This window comes from Corvus moneduloides, chromosome 16 (genome assembly GCF_009650955.1).
Source record: "Corvus moneduloides isolate bCorMon1 chromosome 16, bCorMon1.pri, whole genome shotgun sequence".
Taxonomy (NCBI): domain Eukaryota; kingdom Metazoa; phylum Chordata; class Aves; order Passeriformes; family Corvidae; genus Corvus; species Corvus moneduloides.
This window is the reverse complement of record NC_045491.1, coordinates 9,627,094-9,648,480: the sequence shown is the minus strand read 5'-3', so window position 1 is coordinate 9,648,480 and position 21,387 is coordinate 9,627,094. Positions and strand designations below refer to the sequence as shown.

Genomic DNA, 21,387 nt, shown 5'->3' with positions numbered 1-21,387 from the left:
GTCCCCTCAGCCCCTCCTCTGCCCTCCCCCGGGGCAGCCCAGGGCTCTGGGTCCTCCTCTGGCACAGGGTACCCTGCTGCCAGTCCCAGTGAGTCCAGGTGGGACACCAGACCTGAACCCCTCCTCCTCCCCCTTCCATCCCCAGCAGCTCCAGGCAAGCTCCAGGTACGGATCTCCTGGGCTTTCTCCACACATCTGTGGAGCACCTGGGGACCAGGGCTCTCCTGAGACTCTCAGCTCTGAGCATCCTCCCAAAGCTCTGCTTTCCTCATCCAACAGTGAAGATTGAATCATCAAATGACCGTAAACAGTGACTCAACCCCTGTCACTCTGCCCTTCCTTGGAGGAGTCCACACAGACCAGAGCATCTGCGCAGGGCCAGGCACATCCCATTGTACATTCCTCCACAAAAAAAAGAGGTCATCTGGAAATAAGCCTTGGAATAAGAGTTTGGCAAGCAGCAGAATGGACAATGTCAGGAATACTCAAGGTATGAGTCCTGAGAAGAGGACCCAGCATTTGCCAAGCTCGCCCTGGAGCGTGGATCTCAATCCAAAAGCTGCTTCCAAAGCTGCCTGGTGCCACATCCCAGCTTCCCTGCAGGTCCCCTCCAAGGCCTCATGGTTTGCTCAGCGTCCAGCAGTGCCTGCTCCATGCACAAGTGTCACCCCAAAACAGACACAGAAGTCCCAAACAGAAAAGGTGTGACTCCCCCCGTAGCAGCTCCTGCATTGTGCCCATGGCCCCGGGGTGCCCCTCAGCCCTGGAGACCTTCCAGCAGCATCCTGGACAGACCTGGGAGCGCCTTCAGAGCCAAAGATACAGAAATTAAAAACATTCACCACTGAAGTAATACTAATTCTGCAGCAACAGGTTTGAAGGTCACAGTAACGCACATGCTCTGACATCAGCTGTGGTCTGCAGAGGATGGTGCGATGTCTTCGGGATGTGCCGGGCTCAGGGGAGCCCTCACCAGCCACCAGCCCCCCGACCTCTGGGCCTCGCCTGGTGCAGAGCCCCTTGTAAACCTCCTGCTTGATCTGGCACAATTTGCAGTTTTTCTGGGTTTGGTTTGGGTTCCTCCAGCCCAGGGCAGGACCCGAGGCCACGGGCTCAGCTCTCACCCCTGGCAGGCACAGGACAGTGCCCGTGGCTGGGTGACAGGAAGGGGACACTCGTCTGGCCCCCGGCACCGGGACAGCACCTTAGCTGCTGGCAGCCTTTAGTTCTCAAGGAATCGTTAAAAGAAGAAAATAATTTCCAAGGGTAGAGCTTCATGTTTATAAAAGATCTACAAACCAGAATTTCCTCTGTAGAACTCCTCATGATTGATAAAATCCCACCCATTTCCCTGGGGCCTGGAGGAATGGCTGCATCCAGCAGAACCAGTGCTGGTTCAGAAAACACACCCGGGGGTTCTGCAAACCAGCCAGACTGAGCTGTGACGGGAGCGGGGTGACAGGGACTGGGGGGATGCTCACCTGCGGTTCAGCCTCTGTGAACCCAACAGTCAGCCAGGGTCACCAGCTGGCCACTGACAGGCAGTGCCTGCCTGCTCCTGCCCACCTCTGCCTGCTCCTGCCCACCTCTGCCTGCTCCTGCCCCTCCCTGCCTGCTCCTGCCCCTCCCTGCCTGCTCCTGCCTTCCTCTGCCTGCTCCTGCCTTCCTCTGCCTGCTCCTGCCCATCCCTGCCTGCTCCTGTCCTCCTCTGCCTGCTCCTGCCCATCCCTGCCTGCTCCTGCCCACCTCTGCCTGCTCCTGCTCCTCCCTGCCTGCTCCTGCCCCTCCCTGCCTGCTCCTGCCTTCCTCTGCCTGCTCCTGCCTTCCTCTGCCTGCTCCTGCCTTCCTCTGCCTGCTCCTGCCCACCTCTGCCTGCTCCTGCCTTCCTCTGCCTGCTCCTGCCCCTCCCTGCCTGCTCCTGCCCCTCCCTGCCTGCTCCTGCCTTCCTCTGCCTGCTCCTGCCTTCCTCTGCCTGCTCCTGCCTTCCTCTGCCTGCTCCTGCCCATCCCTGCCTGCTCCTGTCCTCCTCTGCCTGCTCCTGCCCATCCCTGCCTGCTCCTGCCTTCCTCTGCCTGCTCCTGCCTTCCTCTGCCTGCTCCTGTCCTCCTCTGCCTGCTCCTGCCTTCCTCTGCCTGCTCCTGCCCATCCCTGCCTGCTCCTGCCTTCCTCTGCCTGCTCCTGCCTTCCTCTGCCTGCTCCTGCCTTCCTCTGCCTGCTCCTGCCCATCCCTGCCTGCTCCTGTCCTCCTCTGCCTGCTCCTGCCCATCCCTGCCTGCTCCTGCCTTCCTCTGCCTGCTCCTGCCCATCCCTGCCTGTTCCTGCCCACCTCTGCCTGCTCCTGCCCACCTCTGCCTGCTCCTGCCTTCCCCTGCCTGCTCCTGCCTTCCTCTGCCTCCTCCTGCCCATCCCTGCCTGCTCCTGCCTTCCTCTGCCTGCTCCTGCCCTCACCCACCTGGCCCTGCCCATCCCTGCCTGCTCTTGTCCACACCTCCTCCTGCCTGTCTGCTCCTGTCCTCCTCTGCCTGCTCCTGCCTTCCTCTGCCTGCTATCCTCTCCTGCCTGCTCCTGCTCTCACCTGTCCACCCATCTTCCCCTTCCTGTCCTTGCTCCCTTCTTCCTGCTCCTGCCTGTTCCTGCCTGCCCCTGCCCATCCCTGCCCCTGCCCATCCCTGCCCTCCCGCACGCCACTCTTTGAGGCTCTGCCTCATAAACAGCTGCTGGAATTGTCTCTTCTCATTCAGATTTTTTTTTTTTAATGATGCAGAAGGTCCTGGATTACTGACCAAAACCCCCAGGAATCTGGTGGAAATCAGGGAAATCAAGATGCCTGTGAAATCCATGGGTTTGGAGCCTGGAAGAGAATAGCAGAGGGTGGAAAGTAGAAAAGTTTCCGTTATAAATAGCCCTCAGTGCAGCCCTTTGGTCTTGGGCGTGTTTTCAGTCGGTAAATTGTAAACCAAGAATATAAATGTGTTTGTTTTGGTAGAATATTAATACTCCTTACAGAGCTGTTACATCTCAACAGTGTCTGTGAAAGATTTATGCGAGTGCTGACAGAGCGTATCAAAACTGCAAACTGTTCCAGATGTTACAAAACCCCCCCACCTTTCACTTACAAAAAGGTTTGCTCTGATTTACAACAACTGGCATGGGAGTGGTTTGGAGTCGCAATGCCCGAGCGCGGGGAAGGCGGATGGTGGGGGATGCTCCGGAGAGCTGGGCTGACCCTATGGACAATGCATTGGAAAATACAGGTCTATAAGCAGATTTTTCCACACTGATCAAATATATCCATGTCTTGAACAAAAGGCTCCTCTAAGACAAGCTCACACTCATCGCAAGCTTCAGCACAACGCTTTAAGCGATCAACCATGCTTAGCATTCCACAGCAACGCTTTGGGAGTAGCTGGGTCACTGGGATCTCAGCATCCCACTGCAAAAATTACAGAGACTGTAGCAATTTGGTATATTTCTGTTTAAAAACTCTATTAGTCACCACCAACTATAGTTCCTAGAAGTATCACTGACCGGTAACTGGCACCCCGGACACCTCCGGCTAGGGAAACCAAGCTAGCGAGTGGCACAGACATGGAGAGGCTCCGAGGAGAAGCGGTCGGCGTGTTTGGCGGGAGGGGATGTGTGTCTGCACTGCTAATCCCGGAAGACTAGTGTCGTATGTACAGGGCGACCTGGTGTGGGACAGCGAGGACAGGGCTGCGCCGCGACTACACGTTAATGACAAACTCGGGGTTAGTGTAGGAGAATCCAGCAAACTCGTTCTGGTCCAAGTTCATGATGAAGAGTTTGTCCGTGGGCGTGAGCTCCACCGGCTGCCGGGTGAACTCTTTGTCGAAGTTGGAAGTGTCGCGTTTGTCTTTCTGTTAAACGGAAAGCACAGAGTTAAAGTGGGAAAGGAGCGAGGCAGCGAGAGGTGACAGCACCCGGGGCGCAGGCAGCACCGCTGGCAGCCGGGGGAGCCGTGCTGTCCCTGGGAGAGCCGCGCTGCTTTCTCGAGCTGCCACCGAGGAGGAACTCACAGCCCTGTACAAGAGAAGCAACCCCGCTCCACCAACAAGAGGAGGAGAACAGCAGTTTAACACGCCTGAAACACACAATCAGGACATAGAGGGACAGGTGAGAGCCGGGAGTGTTGGGAAGGCAGCATCCCTCCTCTCCTGTTCGCTGTGGGAGAGAGCACGGGGCAGTTCTCAGCATGCAGAACCCACACTGCAACCAGAGCTCGGCACTGCACAGGAGGAAGGAGCCTGGAGGAAGCAACATGCCTCGAAACGGCAGCAATGGTCACTACCATGTGAAAATTTGCACAAAATAATCAGCTGTAAGAGCTCCTTCTGCTTTAAGCTTGATTTCTGAATGATGCTGTGATATGGTGTTAACCACCACTGGTTTGTTGACGGAGGATGTGATTTGCTCCAGGGTTGTACAGAGAAAACACACAGCACTTCAAAACCTCTGAGAAGGAAAATTCCACATATGCAACATTTTCTCCTTGCAATTTCTTAAGAAGAACAACTTTGCAGCTACACCCAAACCAAAAAAGGGGAAAAAAAGGACGTTAGTGTCAGGATTAGCGCTGGGAACCTGCTATCAGCACTGCGGAGCCAGCGCTGGGAACGCGTGGGCTGCTCCTCTAAACCGTGCAGATCAGAGAGTGCCTGGCTCAGGGCTGTCCTGCCGTGGGAGGTGATAGAGCCATGGCAGGAGCGGTGACTGAGCACTGAAAGTACAGCACAAGCACCCCAGGTCCTTCATCCACAACGACTGGCAGTGCAGGGACATTGGCAGCCAGGAACTGGCTCTGGTCTGCCTCATTACTAAAGCCAACATGGACCAAAGACCTTCTGCACCCCTTCTTCCATGTCCCTATATAGGAGACACCCCAGCTCCCTGCTGGAGGTGACTTTCCCCTGCCATGACACAGGCAGGACCCTGTCACAAATTTAGTGCCTTGCAGAAACCTGTATTTGTTTTTAATTTTTCCCAGACTTTGCCGTTGAAGTGTGGCCCCACCACGCCGGGGCCTCACTCTGCTCTGCTGCACCAGGATCTCCAACCCTGGATTAATCTGCCAGCTCGAACTGAGGAAGGTAACTGTGGGGGTCCTGCAGGTCCTGCACCCCACCCCACCCCCCAATGCTGACCTCCCACTGCTCTATCCTGGTGAAGGACCTGGCAGGAGAGATGCTGTGTCCTCCCTGCAGCTCTTCTTGGCCCAATGGGACACTGGGGCACCTTCATGCCTCAAGCAGGAGCATGGCCAGGACACAGAGCCTGGACAGGCCAGGACCACCACACCACAGCTGCAGCTGGATTGAGCCTTGGGAGATGAGCCAGCAATGGATCAGGACCTCCAGGGATGCTTGGAGGCTCCACTTGCCACAGGAGACATCCCATCAGGATGGCTTTAGCCTTGGGGAGGAAGATCAGAAAAAGCCAAGGATGATGGAGAAGAGATGAGGTGGGAAGGAAAATAGGTCTGGATGGAACTCAAGGAGCTGACTGAGACAAGGCAGGAGAAGAGCCAGGAGATGGCTGCGCTGTCAGGTCTTGAGCACACGGCGATGCTCTGGAGGGCATCGGTGTCGGCAGCTCCCAGCCTGTCCCTGAGCATCAGAGTCCCTCTGGGGCTCCTCTCTCCAGCACAGAGAAGGAAGAAGATGCAGAGTTGGGGGCACAGAGCAGGAGCAGGGCAGGGCAGACGGGATGAAGGGTCAACTTCAGGTGCAGAGTTCTGCAGGCAAAGGGTGAAGCAGTTGGAACATGAGGACAAGCCCACCTCGATGGCAGCAGGGTCCCCCCAGGGATGAGGGCCGGGTGGTCCCTGGCAGAGCAGCCGTGGCTGTGCTCGGGGTCTCTCCGCAAAAAGTGGGCCCATGCTCCTGGAGGGATCTGAGCCGACCACATGGTTCCTGAAGGCCACATCCATCCAAACCACTGTGAGCCAGGACAGCACTGTCCTACCAAGCCAGGAGCTTCTCCTGATGAGGAATGCTGTGGGTGCTGCAAAGGGGAATGACACATCCACATGTGACACTGGTGCAAGTTGCCACCATGGTCCCCAGCCCTTGGGAGCGTTCAGCCTGGGGGCCCTGGAGTGGGAAAAACCTCCTGCTGCTGCATTTTGGCAGCAGAAGGCTCTGGGAGAGGCTGCGATGTGCCCGGGAGGGGGCTCAGGGCAGCCCACTCCCCTGCACTGCCCTCTCCAGCAGCCCCCCACTACTCCAGTGCCTTGGCTGGAAGCTGAGCATGGCAAAGTGTGGGTTGCTGGTGCCTTACCTTGAATTCTGTCTGAACTGGTGGCAATTTGGCCCCTGTCAAGATGATGGACAATCTGGGAGCAGGCAGGGAACGGCTGTGTGGATCTCATGGAGTCAGGGGAGCGCAGGGGACACTCAGGGCTGAAAGCGCCTCCAGCGATGGGCGAATTGACTCTGGGAGGTGACGAGGAGCACAGCGGGATGGTGTGGCGGTGGCACTGCGTGGCGGTGGCACGGCATGGCAAACAGCTGGGGTCCCACTGCCCGTGGCACTGGGCTCCAGGTATCACGGGCTTAAGGCATTACCCAGAGCAGCATTTCTGCCTGGCCCGCAGGGATGGGGATCCTCCCTGACCGCTGCCAAGGAGCCCCTTCCCCGTGGCAGAGCTCCAGGGCTGCCTGGGTGGAGGACGCCGGGATCAGCTCCCGCCGATGTTCGGGACCTCTCGGAACAATCTTGCGGCGTCCGGACCCGCAGAACTCGGCAGAAGCGGATTCCCAAAGGCAGGAGGGAGGTTAACGGGAACCTGTAATCCCTCTTTAGCTGAAACTGCCAATCGCCTCTAACAACTGCTCCCGGGAGAGCGGGCAGGGATGAGTCACCGGCGCTCGCTGCCTCGCCGGGCTCTGCAGTCTCCAGGACTGCGAGGCGATGCCGCAGTCGGCTCTGCTCAAGGCGCTGGAAGAGATCCCCGAGCGGCAGCGCTCTGCCAGCCTCAGCTGTGTCCTCCACCTCGGATCGTCCTTCCTCCCAGGGTCATCCAGACAAACTCCTTCCCTGTCCGTGCTGGAGCGGCCCGAGCGGGCGGGGTGGGCGCTGCGCAGCGTGGGCTGGTGCAGGAGACTGCGGGCAGTCATTCCCTCTTGCATGATGCTTCCAGAACATCCCACCTCGGATTTTTGGGACAAACGCAGAGGAAGAACGGGCCGCGGCTCCACTGCTGCGACTGAGCCAGCATCCCCCAGCAGCCGGGGCAGCTTCCAGCCCCAGCTACGGGAAAGAATCACCTTGCTGAACTGCAGAAACTCATTATTGCCAAACACATGCAGGTTTCGGGGACATGTTTTCTCACTTTTTATTTTATAATCAGTATCAGAAAAAAATAAATTGGCACATTACAAGTCAAGCAGATTGATACAGTGAGAGCCCACGAACATCTGCAAGGGTATAAAAGGAAGCAGCGTGATTGTTGTCCTTTCAAGAGAAACTCACCCTTCCTGAAACGTTTCCTTTGATGCCAGAAACAAAACTCGGGCCATTTAAATATCTAGCGGCAATTTTTAAGGGTAGAAGTACCAGTTGAAACACATTTCTTTACATGCTTCATATCAGAATTCACAATATTGGTCAGAGCTAAATATCTCCGTTTGGGTTAATACCATTTTTGACACATTTAAAGCACAGGTAACAAACTCCATCAATGGCTTTGGCATTTGAAAAGAAGAAAAAGCTTTGCTATGGAACCAATGTTGGTGGTGTTTACTAGGGTGACCACGGATTCAAAAGCAGCTCTTCCAAATTCCCCATTTACCACTGGATGTTCGCTTTGATTTAAAAAACGCTACTTAGAAACTGCACAATCAGGAGAAATCTTTCCCAACGGCAGCTCTGCCTCCCTGAATACCTTAGCCCGCTGCTGGGGACGCAGCACCGGGAACAAGCCGGCCCAAAGCATCTGTAGAGGGAAGGGGAGCTGTGGTGAGGCTGGACACACAGCAGGACACAGCCAAAAAAGAAGCCAGAACCAGCATCCTGGCTCTCCAGAGCTTTTGGGAGGAGAGAGACTCCGGGGAACGGTTTCATTAAAAACACTTACTTGCCACTAAGGCTAAGAAGGCTAAACATTAAATTTTCATGATTATATAAAACACTAGAAAAAGGAAAGAGCAGGAATTAAAGCACATGATGAAGGGATTTCTCCCGGTTGTCACTGTCTCTCCGTTTTCCCTCTGTCACCCACTGAGCTGTTCCCATTTTCTACAAACAAAAGCCCATTTGCAGCATTTCCTGCACATCACTCCCCTCCAGTGACATCCCAAATAACAGGAAGACACTTGAAATATGGTCACTCTAGTAATGAACTAAAGAAAACCCATGGATGCAAGTTTTGCGATGGAATGTGTCACCACAACAGCAGCTGGAACCTGATGACAGACGCAGGGATGAGATCTGCACAGCAACTTAGCTCTTGGCTTGAGGCTTAAAAAACTCAGAGTTAACAAAGGAAAATCCTTCGAATTCTGACTGGTCAATGTTCCCGACGACTTCCTGGTCGGGAGGTGTTAGCACGGGTGGATGGCGAGTGAAAAACCGGTCGAAGTTTTCAGCACTGCGTCCGCACTATGAGAGGGGAGAAAAGAACGATGGTGGGTGGGGCAGGAAGCGTGGGATGAGGCTGCACCAACCCCGCCGCGGCACGGCCACGGCAGGACAGGAAAAGGTGCAAAACACACTTTGTTAGTCACAAGGGCACGGCATGGCATGGCATGGCACAGCCAGGGCCAGGCAAACTCCTGGCTGTGCCATGGGAAGCGGCTGCAGCAGGAATGAGATGGGTTGCGATGACTCACGGTCGCTCCTGCCCACACGCACATGGCACCTGCTCCCAGGGCAGTGCCCACCTAGGCATCTCCCCTTCCCCTGGAGCAGGAGCTTTTCATCATGTCTGGACTGCTCAGAGATTTCCTCCTGCTCGAGGAGAGGAGAGGACCCATCCCTGGCAGTGTCCCAGGCCAGGCTGGATGGGGCTTGGAGCAACCTGGGATGGTGGAAGGTGTTCCTGCCCATGGCAGGGGGTGGAACTGAATGGGCTTTAAGGTCCCTTCCCACCCAAACCCCTCTGTGATTCCATGATTCTGATTCCCAGGGCTGTCCCTTCCCAACAGTCCACTTAGACTGTGATGGTCCATGGCCTCATGGTCCCCAGTGGTGCCACACACCTGATTTAATTTTCTTAGCAACCAAAACAAGGGTCCTGTAGCTTCCCAGGCTGCAAGTCTTGATTTAATGGAATAACAACAGCAGTAGCTGGGATCAGGTGGATGCCAGGTCACTGCACAGCTACAGACCAGGCTCCATCCCTGCCTGTCACCCACATGTCACATCCTCACAACCAGCATGGGGGACTCTGCTGCGCGGGCTGGTGACTCTCCCTCCTGTCACACACAGCCAGTGCTCTCTAGGCTCTGTTTCCTCCCAGGAGCTGCTCAGCCAGCACCTCCCAGTCCCTCAGGCCTCTCTCCCACTGCCCCAGGGAGAACACATGCTCTGAGCGCTGCCACAATTTTTCCTGGGCATTTAACTTTCATTTGTTAAGTAAACAGATTTGCATTTTTAATAAACATCAGACTAAATATAATGAAATATTAATGACAAATACATGCAAATGTCAATTTTCCCAGTTCCTTCCTCTGCTCAGAGGTTTCAGGGAAGACAACATGAATATCCATCGGCCTCCAGTGGCCTGTTCTTTGGCAGCTCTTGTATGTCCTTATAGCACCAAGTGAGAAACTTGCTCTCCTCAAACCCCTAAACAAAGCTCAATGGGCAATGTTTGAGTCGATTTAACTCCAGCTCCAGCCCCTCCGGCCTAAGCCCATCTGTGGGCACTGTGGTCCCCTCGGGTTGGTAAGGCCACGTCTTTACATTTCTAGTCTGGTTGGTTGAGTTCTACTCCCAAAGGTGCCTCCTGCCCGTGCCCTGAGCTCAGCACGGAGCTGAATCCAGCCCTGCTCCCCTGCACCTCTCCTGGGCAGTGCAGCCCCAGCCCCGGGGAGGCTCTGGCCACTGCCGACCCCACAGGAGCCGAGGCCGCTCTCCCTGCAGCGCAGCTGCTGCTCCGGACCATGGGATCAAGTCCAGCCTGAGGACTGAGCAGGAGGATGTTTGAGATATCTGACAAGTCAGCCACAGCCCAACGCCTTCCCCAAGACATCAGATTAACATCAAAACAGCAATTAAATTCTCCAAATGGGAGCTGCCAGTTCCACAGAGCCAAAGGCAGGGCACGAGGAGCCAGGCTGGGCTCGTCAGGGACACTGGGATGACACAGACTGGGAGCAGGCTCACTGGGAAAGCTGCAGTGCTCCAGTTCATCCAGGCAGTGCCACCCCCCTGGCAGGGCTCACCTGCTGACCCATCAGCTCCCAATACACACCCAGAGCCTTCCAGGGCCTTCCCATCCTGCTGTCATTCCCTGTTAGCTTCAGGAGACCTCAGTGCAGACATGCAGGGCAGCCCACGTGCAGTGTCTGACAGCACTGCCTGCCTTTTGGCTACAAAGAAATGTGCTGTCTTACAAAAAAAATCAAAATAAAAAATCAAACCAGCAACCCCCTCAGAAAGATTGAAAAATTAATCCTGATGAGAGCTGTCAGTTATTGGAATAGGAAGCACAAATATATTTTAATATGCATATTGGCAAGCAAGAATTTCTCACTATAGTGCAATGAGGTAAGAATATGTGGATGGAAAATTTGAAAAGTTGCATCTATCCGTGGTATTTCCTGCCCTGCTGTGTGGAATTTATGGACTTTCTGTTTGGATGGAGATAAAATGGATGGGTAAAATCAATACTTTAAAGTTGAAAACTGTCTTTGAGCTTATAGAAGGCACATCCCAGCCCATCCCCGAGGTCTGGAGGAGATGAGGTCCAGGTTTGGCCCACCCCTGTGATGAGGGAGAGCAGGGAGGATCCGTGCTGCTCCAGGCAGCAAATGGTCACTGTCTGCACAAGCACCTTCTTTACAGCTTCCCAAATTAAGTTCCTGGTTAAAGGACACAGATGCCACATGAATTTTTACATTTATCTAAAGCCATCTAGTGAAAAATCATCCTCATTTTAGTCTGATATTAATGTACAGACATCACTCCATCCTAACTGGAGAAAGGGGGAGGGTGGGAATTTATCTTACATAAATCCCAGTGTGTCCTGTCTAATATTTATAGCCAGCACAGAATGGTTTTTCTTCCTGAGCTGCAGGAATAAACCTGTCAGCTCCGAAGATGGCCTTGTATTTAATCACTTCCCTGCTTGATTTCAAATAGAGACAAAAGGCACAATAAAATATTTTCCATTGATCCCTGGGATGCAATCAAGGGCCATAAGAAACCAAGGATGCTGCTGCCACCCACCCTTGCTCCCAGTGCCAAGGGGAGGTGTTGGACTGAAGACACCCTCGATTTCCCAGGGTTTTGTCCCAAACCAGTGGTACAGCCACAGTCCCACTAGCCTTGCAGGCATCTCCCGGGTGAGTGTGACCTTCCTGGTGCTGCTCTGGGCCAGGAAATTGGCTCGTTGCACCCTGGGGAGGACCAGAGCTCTTCTGGCAATCGTGTTCAGGGGAATTTGGGTCACAGCATGAACTTGGGGCCATGCTGAGGGTCCCTGTGCTGGTCAGGGGGGGACAATGGTGCTTTTCACTTGTGGCTGGCTGATGACCTCACCCTGCAGTTTGGGATGCTCCAGCACATCCCTTCAATCCTGCTGCTCTCAAAGGGAGCATCCACTGCAAGGGTTCCTGGTGTAGGACCCTGCCATTCATCCTTCTAGGGAAAAAGCCAAGTTTCTGCCTAATACACTGAAAACAGAGGTTGAATACTCTGGGAAATCTCAGGGAAAGTCTTTATAGGGCCCTGGGTCGCTCAGAGCAAATCCTGACTGGATTACCAGACATGTTTAACCTCAGCACATCCACCTGCCCAATGTCAGCCCCCTCAATCCTTAAATCCCATCTAATTAGGAAATTACTTATGCAAACATCAGGACTCACCTTGTACAGGCTGAACTAAGGCTACAAAACCCCCTATGCAGGCAACTGGTGTTTTTATACATCCAGGTCTGTAAGTGGCATTTCAATATTAATTAACTACAAGAAGTTAGGGTGAAATTAATTTATGCAATTAAAAATTATTAGATTAAAAGCCATTTTTTTAACCCCCCATGCCATTGTGAATAATCCTGGGCTCTGGCATGTGATTTCAGTGCTTTCAAAATGAGACTTTTCAAATCACTAGGCTTTATGTAAAGTAAAGGAGTAATTAGATACCAAAAACAATAATTATCTCAACGAGAGACAGGGAGAGCAGGGAAGTGTAAATACACTCCCGGAGTAACTGCAGACCCAGGAAAGGAATTGCTATGCACCAGCCAGAGCAGGGAGCAGCCAAGCAGAGCCCCATGTCAGAACCACCAAAGACAACCCAGCCCCTGATCTGTCTTGTTCCTGACTCTGTGATAAAGGTTAATCAAGCACAAAGTAACACTGGAGCTCCTGGGAATTCACTCTCAGCTCTGGGCATGGAACAGCCCGGCCAGGCAGAGGCTGAAGCCTCCATTCACTATTGGTGGGAAATGATGGAGGTTTTGGGAGGGATGTGATTCCCTCCCCACCAGAAGCACTAGGCAGGCACTGGGAGCCCTCCCTAGCACCCCCAGCACCCTCCCTGTGCCCCCACTCCAAACTGCAGAGCTGCTACAAAATCACGGAAATGCGGCCAAAAGATCTGTGGGTGCTACAGCGGAGACACGGAGAGAAGGTGCCTCTGTGGAGACGGGGAGGGGATGAGGAGATGAGCCATGAGCTCAAGTCAAACGTGAACAAATGATGCTTCTGATAAGCAAAATGATGCTGAAGACAGTTTGGATGGGGCTCTGCTCCCCTTTGTTGATGTTCCCAGGGCTAAGCATGGACTGGAGAAGGGGAAGGCTGGGGGCAGGTGGGGGCTGACACCCAGCCCTCATTTGCATGCTATTCCTTATTTTGAAGCTCTGGATATAGACAATTCCTGCAGCCTGACCTTTATAGATGCTAATTATAAAAAAAAAAAAAAAAGGAAAAGAAAATAGACTTAAGCCAAGGTGAAGAGGCAGGCCAGCACCAGCCCCCTGTGCAGCAGCACTTGGTCCTGGTGTGGCCACCTGAAGGTCACAAACACTTGTCCAGATCTCCCCTCATCACCCCCCAAACACTCCATGCAGTGTCCAAGCCCCATTCCCATCCCTGCTGCTCCACCCCGTGCTCACGGCTGGCACCAAAGAAACAGCTTTTTCCAGCACAGAGGCACTGCTGGAGAAATATCAGCTATCAGCAGGTATCCAAGTTGTCTTAATCCTCCCTAAATCCCAAATCAGCTGCTCTTAATCTCCCTGTCCTATCAAACAGGGAATTTTCCCGGCACCAGCCACTGGGTGAAGCGACAGCCGGCAGCTTACAGTCCCCCTCCCCAGGCCCGGTGTCAGAGGGATTTTTAAAGAAAGAAGACATTTAAAGCAGGACAAAATTTGCACATTTTAAAGCAGCAGAGCAGTAAGAAAGTGCTTTTGATGGAATTCAGTTGTTTTTCACTGTAAAGCACCAAACATCAATGCTCTGCCCTGGCCCAGGGCAGGCAGTGACACTGGGGACCTGCTCAGGAAGACAGAGATGGGTGGAGGGGAGACAGCAGCAGCAGCTTCATTGGAAAATGGACACAGAGGTGGGAGACGGCAGAAGCTATTCTGAAGGATTCAGGAGACAGGGACTTCTGCAGAATAACCCCATGAAGCCCTGGTGCCCCTTCAGTGAATCTGGGTATGGACCAGGATCCCTCCACAGCTGGAGCTCATGGATTCCACCACCTTGTGCCTCAGCAGCCCTGGCACAAAGGTTGGATCTCACCCCCAGACAAGAAATCACAGGGTGCACGAACAGCCCCACACCCTTTCACACCGTTGTACTTTGATATCAAAGTTACAGCTTTCCCAGTAATGCCATTCCTACATGGTCCAATGCCTTGAAGATTCCCTTCCCTCCCAGGGAAAGGCAAGCAGGCAGCAATCCAGACTCCTGTGCTGACCATCCCAGCACCTGTGTCTCCCCATTCCCGAGGCAGGAGGGAGAGCAGTACATTGCCCCTCCTCTGTGGCTGTGCACACAGCCCGGACTGTGCGGTGCAGGGCGGCTCTCGGCCGTGAGCAGCTCCCTGCAAAGGCACCTCTGCCAGCAGTGAACTTGGCAAAAAGCATCTGCCTGAAATTCAAACAAGCAGCCCCAAACACAGGCAGGGCAGGGCCAGCAGCCCTGGGGTGAGGGACAGCTCTCCAGGCCAGCATCCCTCCCACCCGAGCTGGAGGAGACGAGGCTGTGGAGGTTCCTGCCCAGCCACCACAGGATTCCCGTTTCATCATTCCCATTTCATTCCCATTTGATCAGCCAGGAAAGGAGCTGTAGGAAGGAAAAACCTGCTGGAGCAGAGAGGCACTGAGAGAGCAGACCTAAAGGCAACGAGCACCCTCCACCGAAGGGACTCCCACTCCAGGTTTTCCCTGAAAGCAGAGTTTTTCCAAGCACCAAAGGGGGCCCTTCAAACGAACAGCATAACTGTAAAGCAGAGGAAAAGCAGATGTGCAGAAGGTTGTTATGGGCAGCGGGACGGGGAGGCTGCAGGTAAATACATGGAGCATTCCTGGACTCTGAGCCGTGATCCAGGAGGATGGATTAAGGAATGTCCCCACCCTGATCACAAATATCAGCCATGAGATCAGATTAAGTGTGGCTTCAGTTCTCTGTGAAACACCAGTGCCCAACTAGGGCACTGTAGCCAGCAGGTACCTGGTGGGGGGAAGCATGTGAACAATCCCAAGCCTTAAGGACTTGGAGCACCACAGAGAGACTCGGACATGGCTGTGACCCTGCCAGTCCCACCAGTGACAAAGACAAATAGAGAAATCCAGGGAGAGATATCCCTGTTCCCAAGTCTGCATAAGGGCAGGGAGAGCACAGGGCCAGAGGTGGTCATGCAGAGTTTGTGGCACAGAGCAGCCCCAGCACCATGGGCAGGGAGACCCACGCTGGGGTTCAGGCTGCACCCCTGCACTGGTGTCATCCCTGCACTGGTGTCACAGGGAGAGATGCCACTGCAAATACAGCTGGACAAGGAGCACTCAAGCACTCCTGTCTTTTTTGACAAACAGCTTCCAACTGCTCCTGCCTCCACCTCGGTTTGCTCATTCCCCCCAGGCTGCACTCCCAGCACCTCTCTCCAGCAGAGCCAGGCAGGGCTGAGGAGGAGCAGCCAGGATCCCCTCCACTGCAGAGCCAGGCTCCAGCTTCTTTCCACCCTGGAGAGAAACTGTGGAGACATCCAGCTCTACTGCCCACTCAGGCAGACTGGGCTGAGCTGGGTGTTGAAATAAAGTTGAGATTAAAAAAAAGAGAGACCTGGTCAACTTGAGAAGAAGAGAGGAAAAACCCAACAGACCGACTGACCCGGGATGACAAGACAGACACACTGCAACACAAAGGGGTCCAGGAGCTGAATGTGTGGAGCTTCCAACCCTGCAAGCCAGAGCTGGGACCAGGCAGCATGGACCTCTCCTGCCCCAGCAGAGCTCTGGCACGTGCCACATCCCAGGGCACACGATCTTCCAAGGAGACAGAGAAGCTGCACCTCCAGGACGAGCAGCACCCGCCTGTGCCCGAGGGTGGGAGAGGCCCCGGAGGTTCCCTGGCAGTGGGACAGTGAGGGGGAGCTGGCACACTTACAGCCTTTGGCTTGAACGGGGGCTGGATCTCCTTGCGCTCCAGCTTGTCCCAGTCGATGTAGCGGAAGAACGCGTGCTCCTTGATGTCCCGCTCCCCCTCCGGGCCGCAGCCCAGGCGCTTGGCGGGGTGCTTGGTCATCAGCTGGGGACAGGAGAGAGAAAACAGTCACAGGGTGTCCAACTGCTCCCCAAAATGTCCCCTTTGAGAAGTCCCCAGGGACCTGTGTTTCCCAACTGGATATCCCAGGATGTCTCACATCAGGGTCCCATCTCCTCCAGATGCCTTTGGTGCTCCAAGGAGAGGACACTAAGGAAGAAGCTGGAGTGACTCCAGGGACAGGGAAGGTTGACAATGGCTTATGAGAGCAGACTGTGCAGATGGCAGGTACATGAGCACTGGCGGGATGGGCACATCCGCTTTCCCTCTGGGAATGGAGCTGGTTTGCCAAGGCACAACCTCGGGGTGCTGGCAGAGCTCCCTCAGCACCTGGCTGCAGCAGGGGAGCTGCCCAGCAGTCCCTTTGCTTGGCACAAACGTCTCAGCATCTGCAGAGTTAACTCTAAAACGCACTGCCCGTTTAAGATGAACAATCTGCTCTCCAAAACTTTCATCAGCCCTGGAAGCAGAACCCCCTCTCCCCTGGAGCTCTGGAAGCACAGAGACGAGGTGGATTTCTAATGAGAGAGTCAATTTGGAGAAAAAATAGAACAAACAGCCCATTAATGTTGTTTATCATCTAAACTTCTCCTCTTCACTGGCTCAATAAGGGAAAGGGGCCCCAGGAATTATGGGCAGCTGTACAACATTAATATCCTGGGGCAGGGTTTGAGCTGTGTTCAGAGATCAGATGGAGATTCCAGAGATTCACAAGACGTTGATAAGGATGGAGAATATGAGCTTTATATGTGCAACAAAAGCACTGCTTTATTAAAAGGAGGGCAATTCACCCTGATCAAGGATTCAAGGCTGACTGCGTGTCCCAGGGCTGGGGGTCTGTAAGACCCCTGGGAGGGACAGGAGGTGCCAATGCTCTGGCTGGGGAGCTGAGACACCTCCCACCCACCACAGGTCAGCCCTGCCACCCCTGACAGCACAAAAAAAACCTGCTCAGGAAAGCTGATCTTTAACAGCTGCAATAGGGCACTGAAAGCAAGGAAAACCCTGGGGAAAAAAAACCCCAAACCTAAAACCCTAAAAAGACAAAAAAACTCCAACAAATACAAGGTGAGAGCAGAGCCACCAACTGCTCTGTGAGCAAACAGCTCTACATCCCTGGCCTCCAGCTGTGATGGCATCTGCAGCTGGAAGAGTGATGGAGAGCAGCTTCTGTGAGGCAGCACCCTCCTGGAAAGCCCATCCACAAACAGCGAGGGTCTGTCAGGCTCTGCAGGCTGGGCCAGGGATTTTCCAGCCTCTGCTCAGGGTGAGGATGTGACTGGCATCAGCATCAGCCTTGCAGAGCCCGTCCTCAAGCAGGGAGCCAAGCTGGAGGACCAGGGAGGGAGAGGCCAGGGGCCAGCAAAAACAACAGCAAGAATATTTTTGCAATTTGCTTTTGGTTAATAGTTGAGTTTCCCTTGGCATTGCAGCACAGAGCCCTTTATAAAATAAAAACCCAACAACAAATCCCAGAATCCTGGGAAGATGGCAGAGGTGACATGTCTTGGCCTCTCGAACATGAGTGGCAGCAGCACGGACAGCAGCTCTGATGGGCTTTCTTCAGGCAGCAGCACCAGGGGAAATGCCACCCAAAAGCCCTGTAAATATTCTCAAAATACCAAGGAAAACACACCATTTCATGCCTTTGCTCTCAGGCAGAGATTAACGAGGGAGCTGATAGCCACAGACAATCTGTTCCCCTGGAAAGGGCTGCTTTGCTCAGGCACCACCAAACCCCTCCATGTGGGGTGTGAAAGGCCGGGACAGGAGCCCAGCCCCGGCTCCTGGTAACCATCCTGGGGCTCAGGAGAGCCACCCTGCACTACCTGCACAGGGACACAGCAGCCCTGAGATCAGCCTGCAGAAACAAATCCAAGCTGACAGCAGAGCAGGGGAATGCTCCGTTTGATCCGCTAATTGCTGCCCACTGGCGAGTCCCGGAGCCCAGGGAATGCTCCAGGTTGCTTCCCAGCCAAGGATCCCTGATTAACACCTGTCTCTGGGCTCTGCTCAGACCCAGGTTTCAGGAGCAAACACATTCCATCTCCCAGCAGTGCTGCAGGAAGGGGTGACTGGCACCAGCACCTCGGAGTGAAACTGTGGGGGAACAACAAAATGGGTTTGGAGAACGTGGTGGTGAAATCCCAAACCCCTCACAGGTAAGGGCAGAGGTTTCTCCAGTTCCCTGGACTGCTACAACGCTGGGTTTGTGCCCTGCTGGCAGCCCTGCCACACCCCAACACAAACAGCTCGGTGCAGCTCATCAAGACATGTTTCACTGTATTCCAGTGGAAAATGTGAACACTTAGTTCCCAGCTTACTAAAAAGTTCTTAAATCCCACAAAGAGTTTTAATTAAACTTTCTGGTGTAGCAGTTCGGTGGTGGCAAAAAATGTCATGAGGTTTTGAAACAACAGTAACACAGAGGGAACCACCACCTTGCTACAAAAAGCCACAGAAATTTATGGAGAACCAACCCTCGGTGCACGGCCAAATATCCTCCTATGCAGCCTCCCATCTCCAGAGTGAGATTAAAGGCATGGCAGCTACACCCAGCAGACGATGCAGCCGCAGTCCCTGCTCGTTGATTTACAGCACCCACATTGTGCCTGATGCAGCAGCAAACAAAGCCAACACTGAGCCTGGGCCCTGCGCCAGCCTCTGCTGCCCTGGGACCGGGGGATGCTCAGCAGCCCTGAGTGTCCCCCATCCCCCTGCCTGACCAGGAACACACTGGATTTTCCCTTTACATCCCAAACAACACCAGCAAGAGGATGGAAGATGGTGACAGCCTCTGTGGGAATCCCCCTCAAACCACCCCTGTAGTTTCTGAAATAAAGACTTGGTTTTCCTGCATTCTGTTGACTGTAGCAGGGTAGCACCCTCTCCCTGTGCCCCATTCCAGGTGGGAACACCTGCAGCAGCTTTTCCCCATGGGACAAGTGAATATTCCTCTTTAACACCAGCTCAGAATCCTGGCAACGCCGGGAAGAGGCTCTGAAATGCCGCAGTGGGAGCGTTAAGCGCAGGATGTGTCATTTGTAGATAGAAACACTATTTTGAGATAAAGAACATTCAGATATTTTCAATATTAACTATTATAAGCAAACATTTCTTAAATTCCTACACAAACACATATTTATAGCAGTGTGTGGCACTGGGGGTGAGAGGAGGCTCAGTCCCAAGCACACAGAACAACATCAGGACCTTGCCAGCCTTTATCCATCACATCCCAAATGAACTCAGCCTGCAATTAAGTCAGATCTAGGCCCAGTCCATGGAGAGCTTGGGATGCTGGCAAGGCAGAGCTTCACTGCAAATTAAGAGATACGATAATGAAAATGCTGCCCTGACCTTACGGAGATACCACCAGCCCTGAGCTTCAGGTTGTCCTGAAGGACAACTTATCACAGCTAATTGGAAGGATGAAGGTTTTGTATCTGATCTTAGAAAAACTATTTGGGGATCACATCCCTTTTCCCCAAGCATCATTCTTCCTTTCAGGCAAAGGTTCACAGAGCTGCCTTGTCCTCACCTAGTGGGGCACAGGGTCCCTGGGCAGGAGCCCTCCCTTCCCACCTCCCAGCCAACACCCCAATTCTCTCCTGACCCTCCCCTGCCCCCAGGCCAGCCCCAGGTCCCAGCTGTATTTCTGCCCAGTGTAAGACACAGAGGATGCAGGTGTTATTCTTACCTCGGTTTAGTACATACACACACGGTAGCACAAGTTGTGGTTTTAGGACTGGAGGGCAAAGGCACCAGGACCCAACAGTGTCAGACCCTGCTCGTACTGGGGAGCAGCAGGGTGAGCTGGGACCCCCAGGGGTGCAGGATCTCACTGCCCACACTCCCCCAACCCAGCAGAGGACCCAATCCAGCCCTTACCCCTTTGCAGATCGCCACTGCCTCCTTGGACATGGACTTGGGGTAGGCGACGTTGTGCTCCATGATGGACTGGAAGAGCTCATCTTCATCTTCTCCCTCAAAGGGGGCCTAGAGCAAAGCAGACACAGCTTCAGGGGCATTCCTGGATCTCGAAGCTCCCATGTGCTGCTGTACTCCGTGACCGTGGAGCCAGCCCCAGGAGTGCCACACGGTGACACGAGTCTTGTCATTGCAGTCCCTGGGGCTGCACCCCCAGTGTCACCCCCAGCTCCAAGGAGATGCTCCATCCACATGCCAAGCACGGCAAATCCCACATCAGCCTGTGCTCACAATGAAATGTGACCCAGCCCAGAGGAATCAATTATAACTCAATTACCTGGCCAGCCAACATCTCATAGAGCAGGACTCCAAATGCCCACCAATCCACGGACTTCCCGTAGGGCTGGTAAGCAATTATCTGCAAACAACAGGAACAGCAGCGTTACACTCCTGGCTCTGACCTGGTGGCACAGGGCAAAGCGATTCCGAGCTGTAGTGGGTTATGAGGACGGGGTTATTCCCTGGGACACATTTCAGCACTGAAATCCCTCGGCCCGCTGAGCGCACTCCGAGTGCCTCCCACTTGCTCTTTACCAGCTCTCTCTTTACCAGCGCTCTGGGAAATTCGGGTGTGAACTGTTCACACCATAAAGGCCGTTAAAAGGAAGGAGCACTTAAAAGAAATCCTCTGTCCTGTGCAGTCCCGCACTGCCCGTCGGGAAAGGTCACACCCCAGCAGGTGACAAGCAGCTTTGTTCAGAGGGAATCACACACGGGGCCGTTCGCAGGCTGTACCTGTCACCTGGGCATGCAGAGCTCTGCTCGGAATAGAAAAAGGCCCAAAAATGGGTCAAGCAAATCGCAGGACAGCTTTACCCCGAAGCCACGTTGGCCTGAGCACATTGCAGCTCCCTGAAGGAGGAGGCACGGAGCAGCAGAAGGGCCCGGGTTGGAGTGTGGCCACGGCACCACAACCACACAGACTGATTGCTATTCCCAAATATCATGGGATTGCTCCTCTGAGACCCACGGGCAGCAGGCTTTAATGCCTTTCCTGGGTACCAAAGTGATTTGCATCCTAATTTCCCATTTGCTGTTTTTCTTTTGGAAAAAGACAAATTACAGCAAGGAGGAGAAAGTAAGAGTTAAAGTGAAACCACTCAGGCAAACACAGGGAGAACTGGTCATTTGTCCTGCTTTGAAGGAGCATTAATCACCCACAGTGACAAGCTCTGCACCAACACCACCAGTATTAATCCTGGTGGGATGAGGGATGGAACACGTTTGATCCAATAATGGGAAACCTCACTGGCTGCAGCAAACACAATGTGGTTTAGCACATGAGTGCACTGATGTCCTAGCAAAGAGTATCTCTCTAAAATATTTAAATGAATAAATATTAACTTCATCATTGCAAATTCAGCAGAGTGACAAGATTTTAGAGGGATATTTTTATGTGAAGGGAACAGACATCTGCGAATAATTTCTTAGAAATCTGAAT

At 53.7% G+C, this 21,387-nt stretch overlaps 1 protein-coding gene across 3 annotated transcripts in view; it reads right to left on the bottom strand.

The window, feature by feature from the left end:
* Positions 1-2,736: 2,736 nt before the first annotated feature.
* The window catches only part of PRKCB (protein kinase C beta), a 95,110-nt gene continuing 76,459 nt past the window's right edge, over positions 2,737-21,387 (bottom strand). For 2 of the 3 annotated variants that reach the window (XM_032125813.1, XM_032125815.1), the window contains 4 exons: positions 20,224-20,304; positions 19,848-19,955; positions 15,804-15,944; positions 7,330-8,619 (listed from right to left, as the gene is read on the bottom strand). In XM_032125813.1, the coding sequence (XP_031981704.1) occupies positions 8,461-8,619; positions 15,804-15,944; positions 19,848-19,955; positions 20,224-20,304 (489 nt within the window). In that variant the 3' untranslated portion in view covers positions 7,330-8,460. Of the gene's footprint in view, positions 3,879-7,329; positions 8,620-15,803; positions 15,945-19,847; positions 19,956-20,223; positions 20,305-21,387 lie in introns of those variants that run through there. The other variant, XM_032125814.1, reaches the window with a different exon arrangement.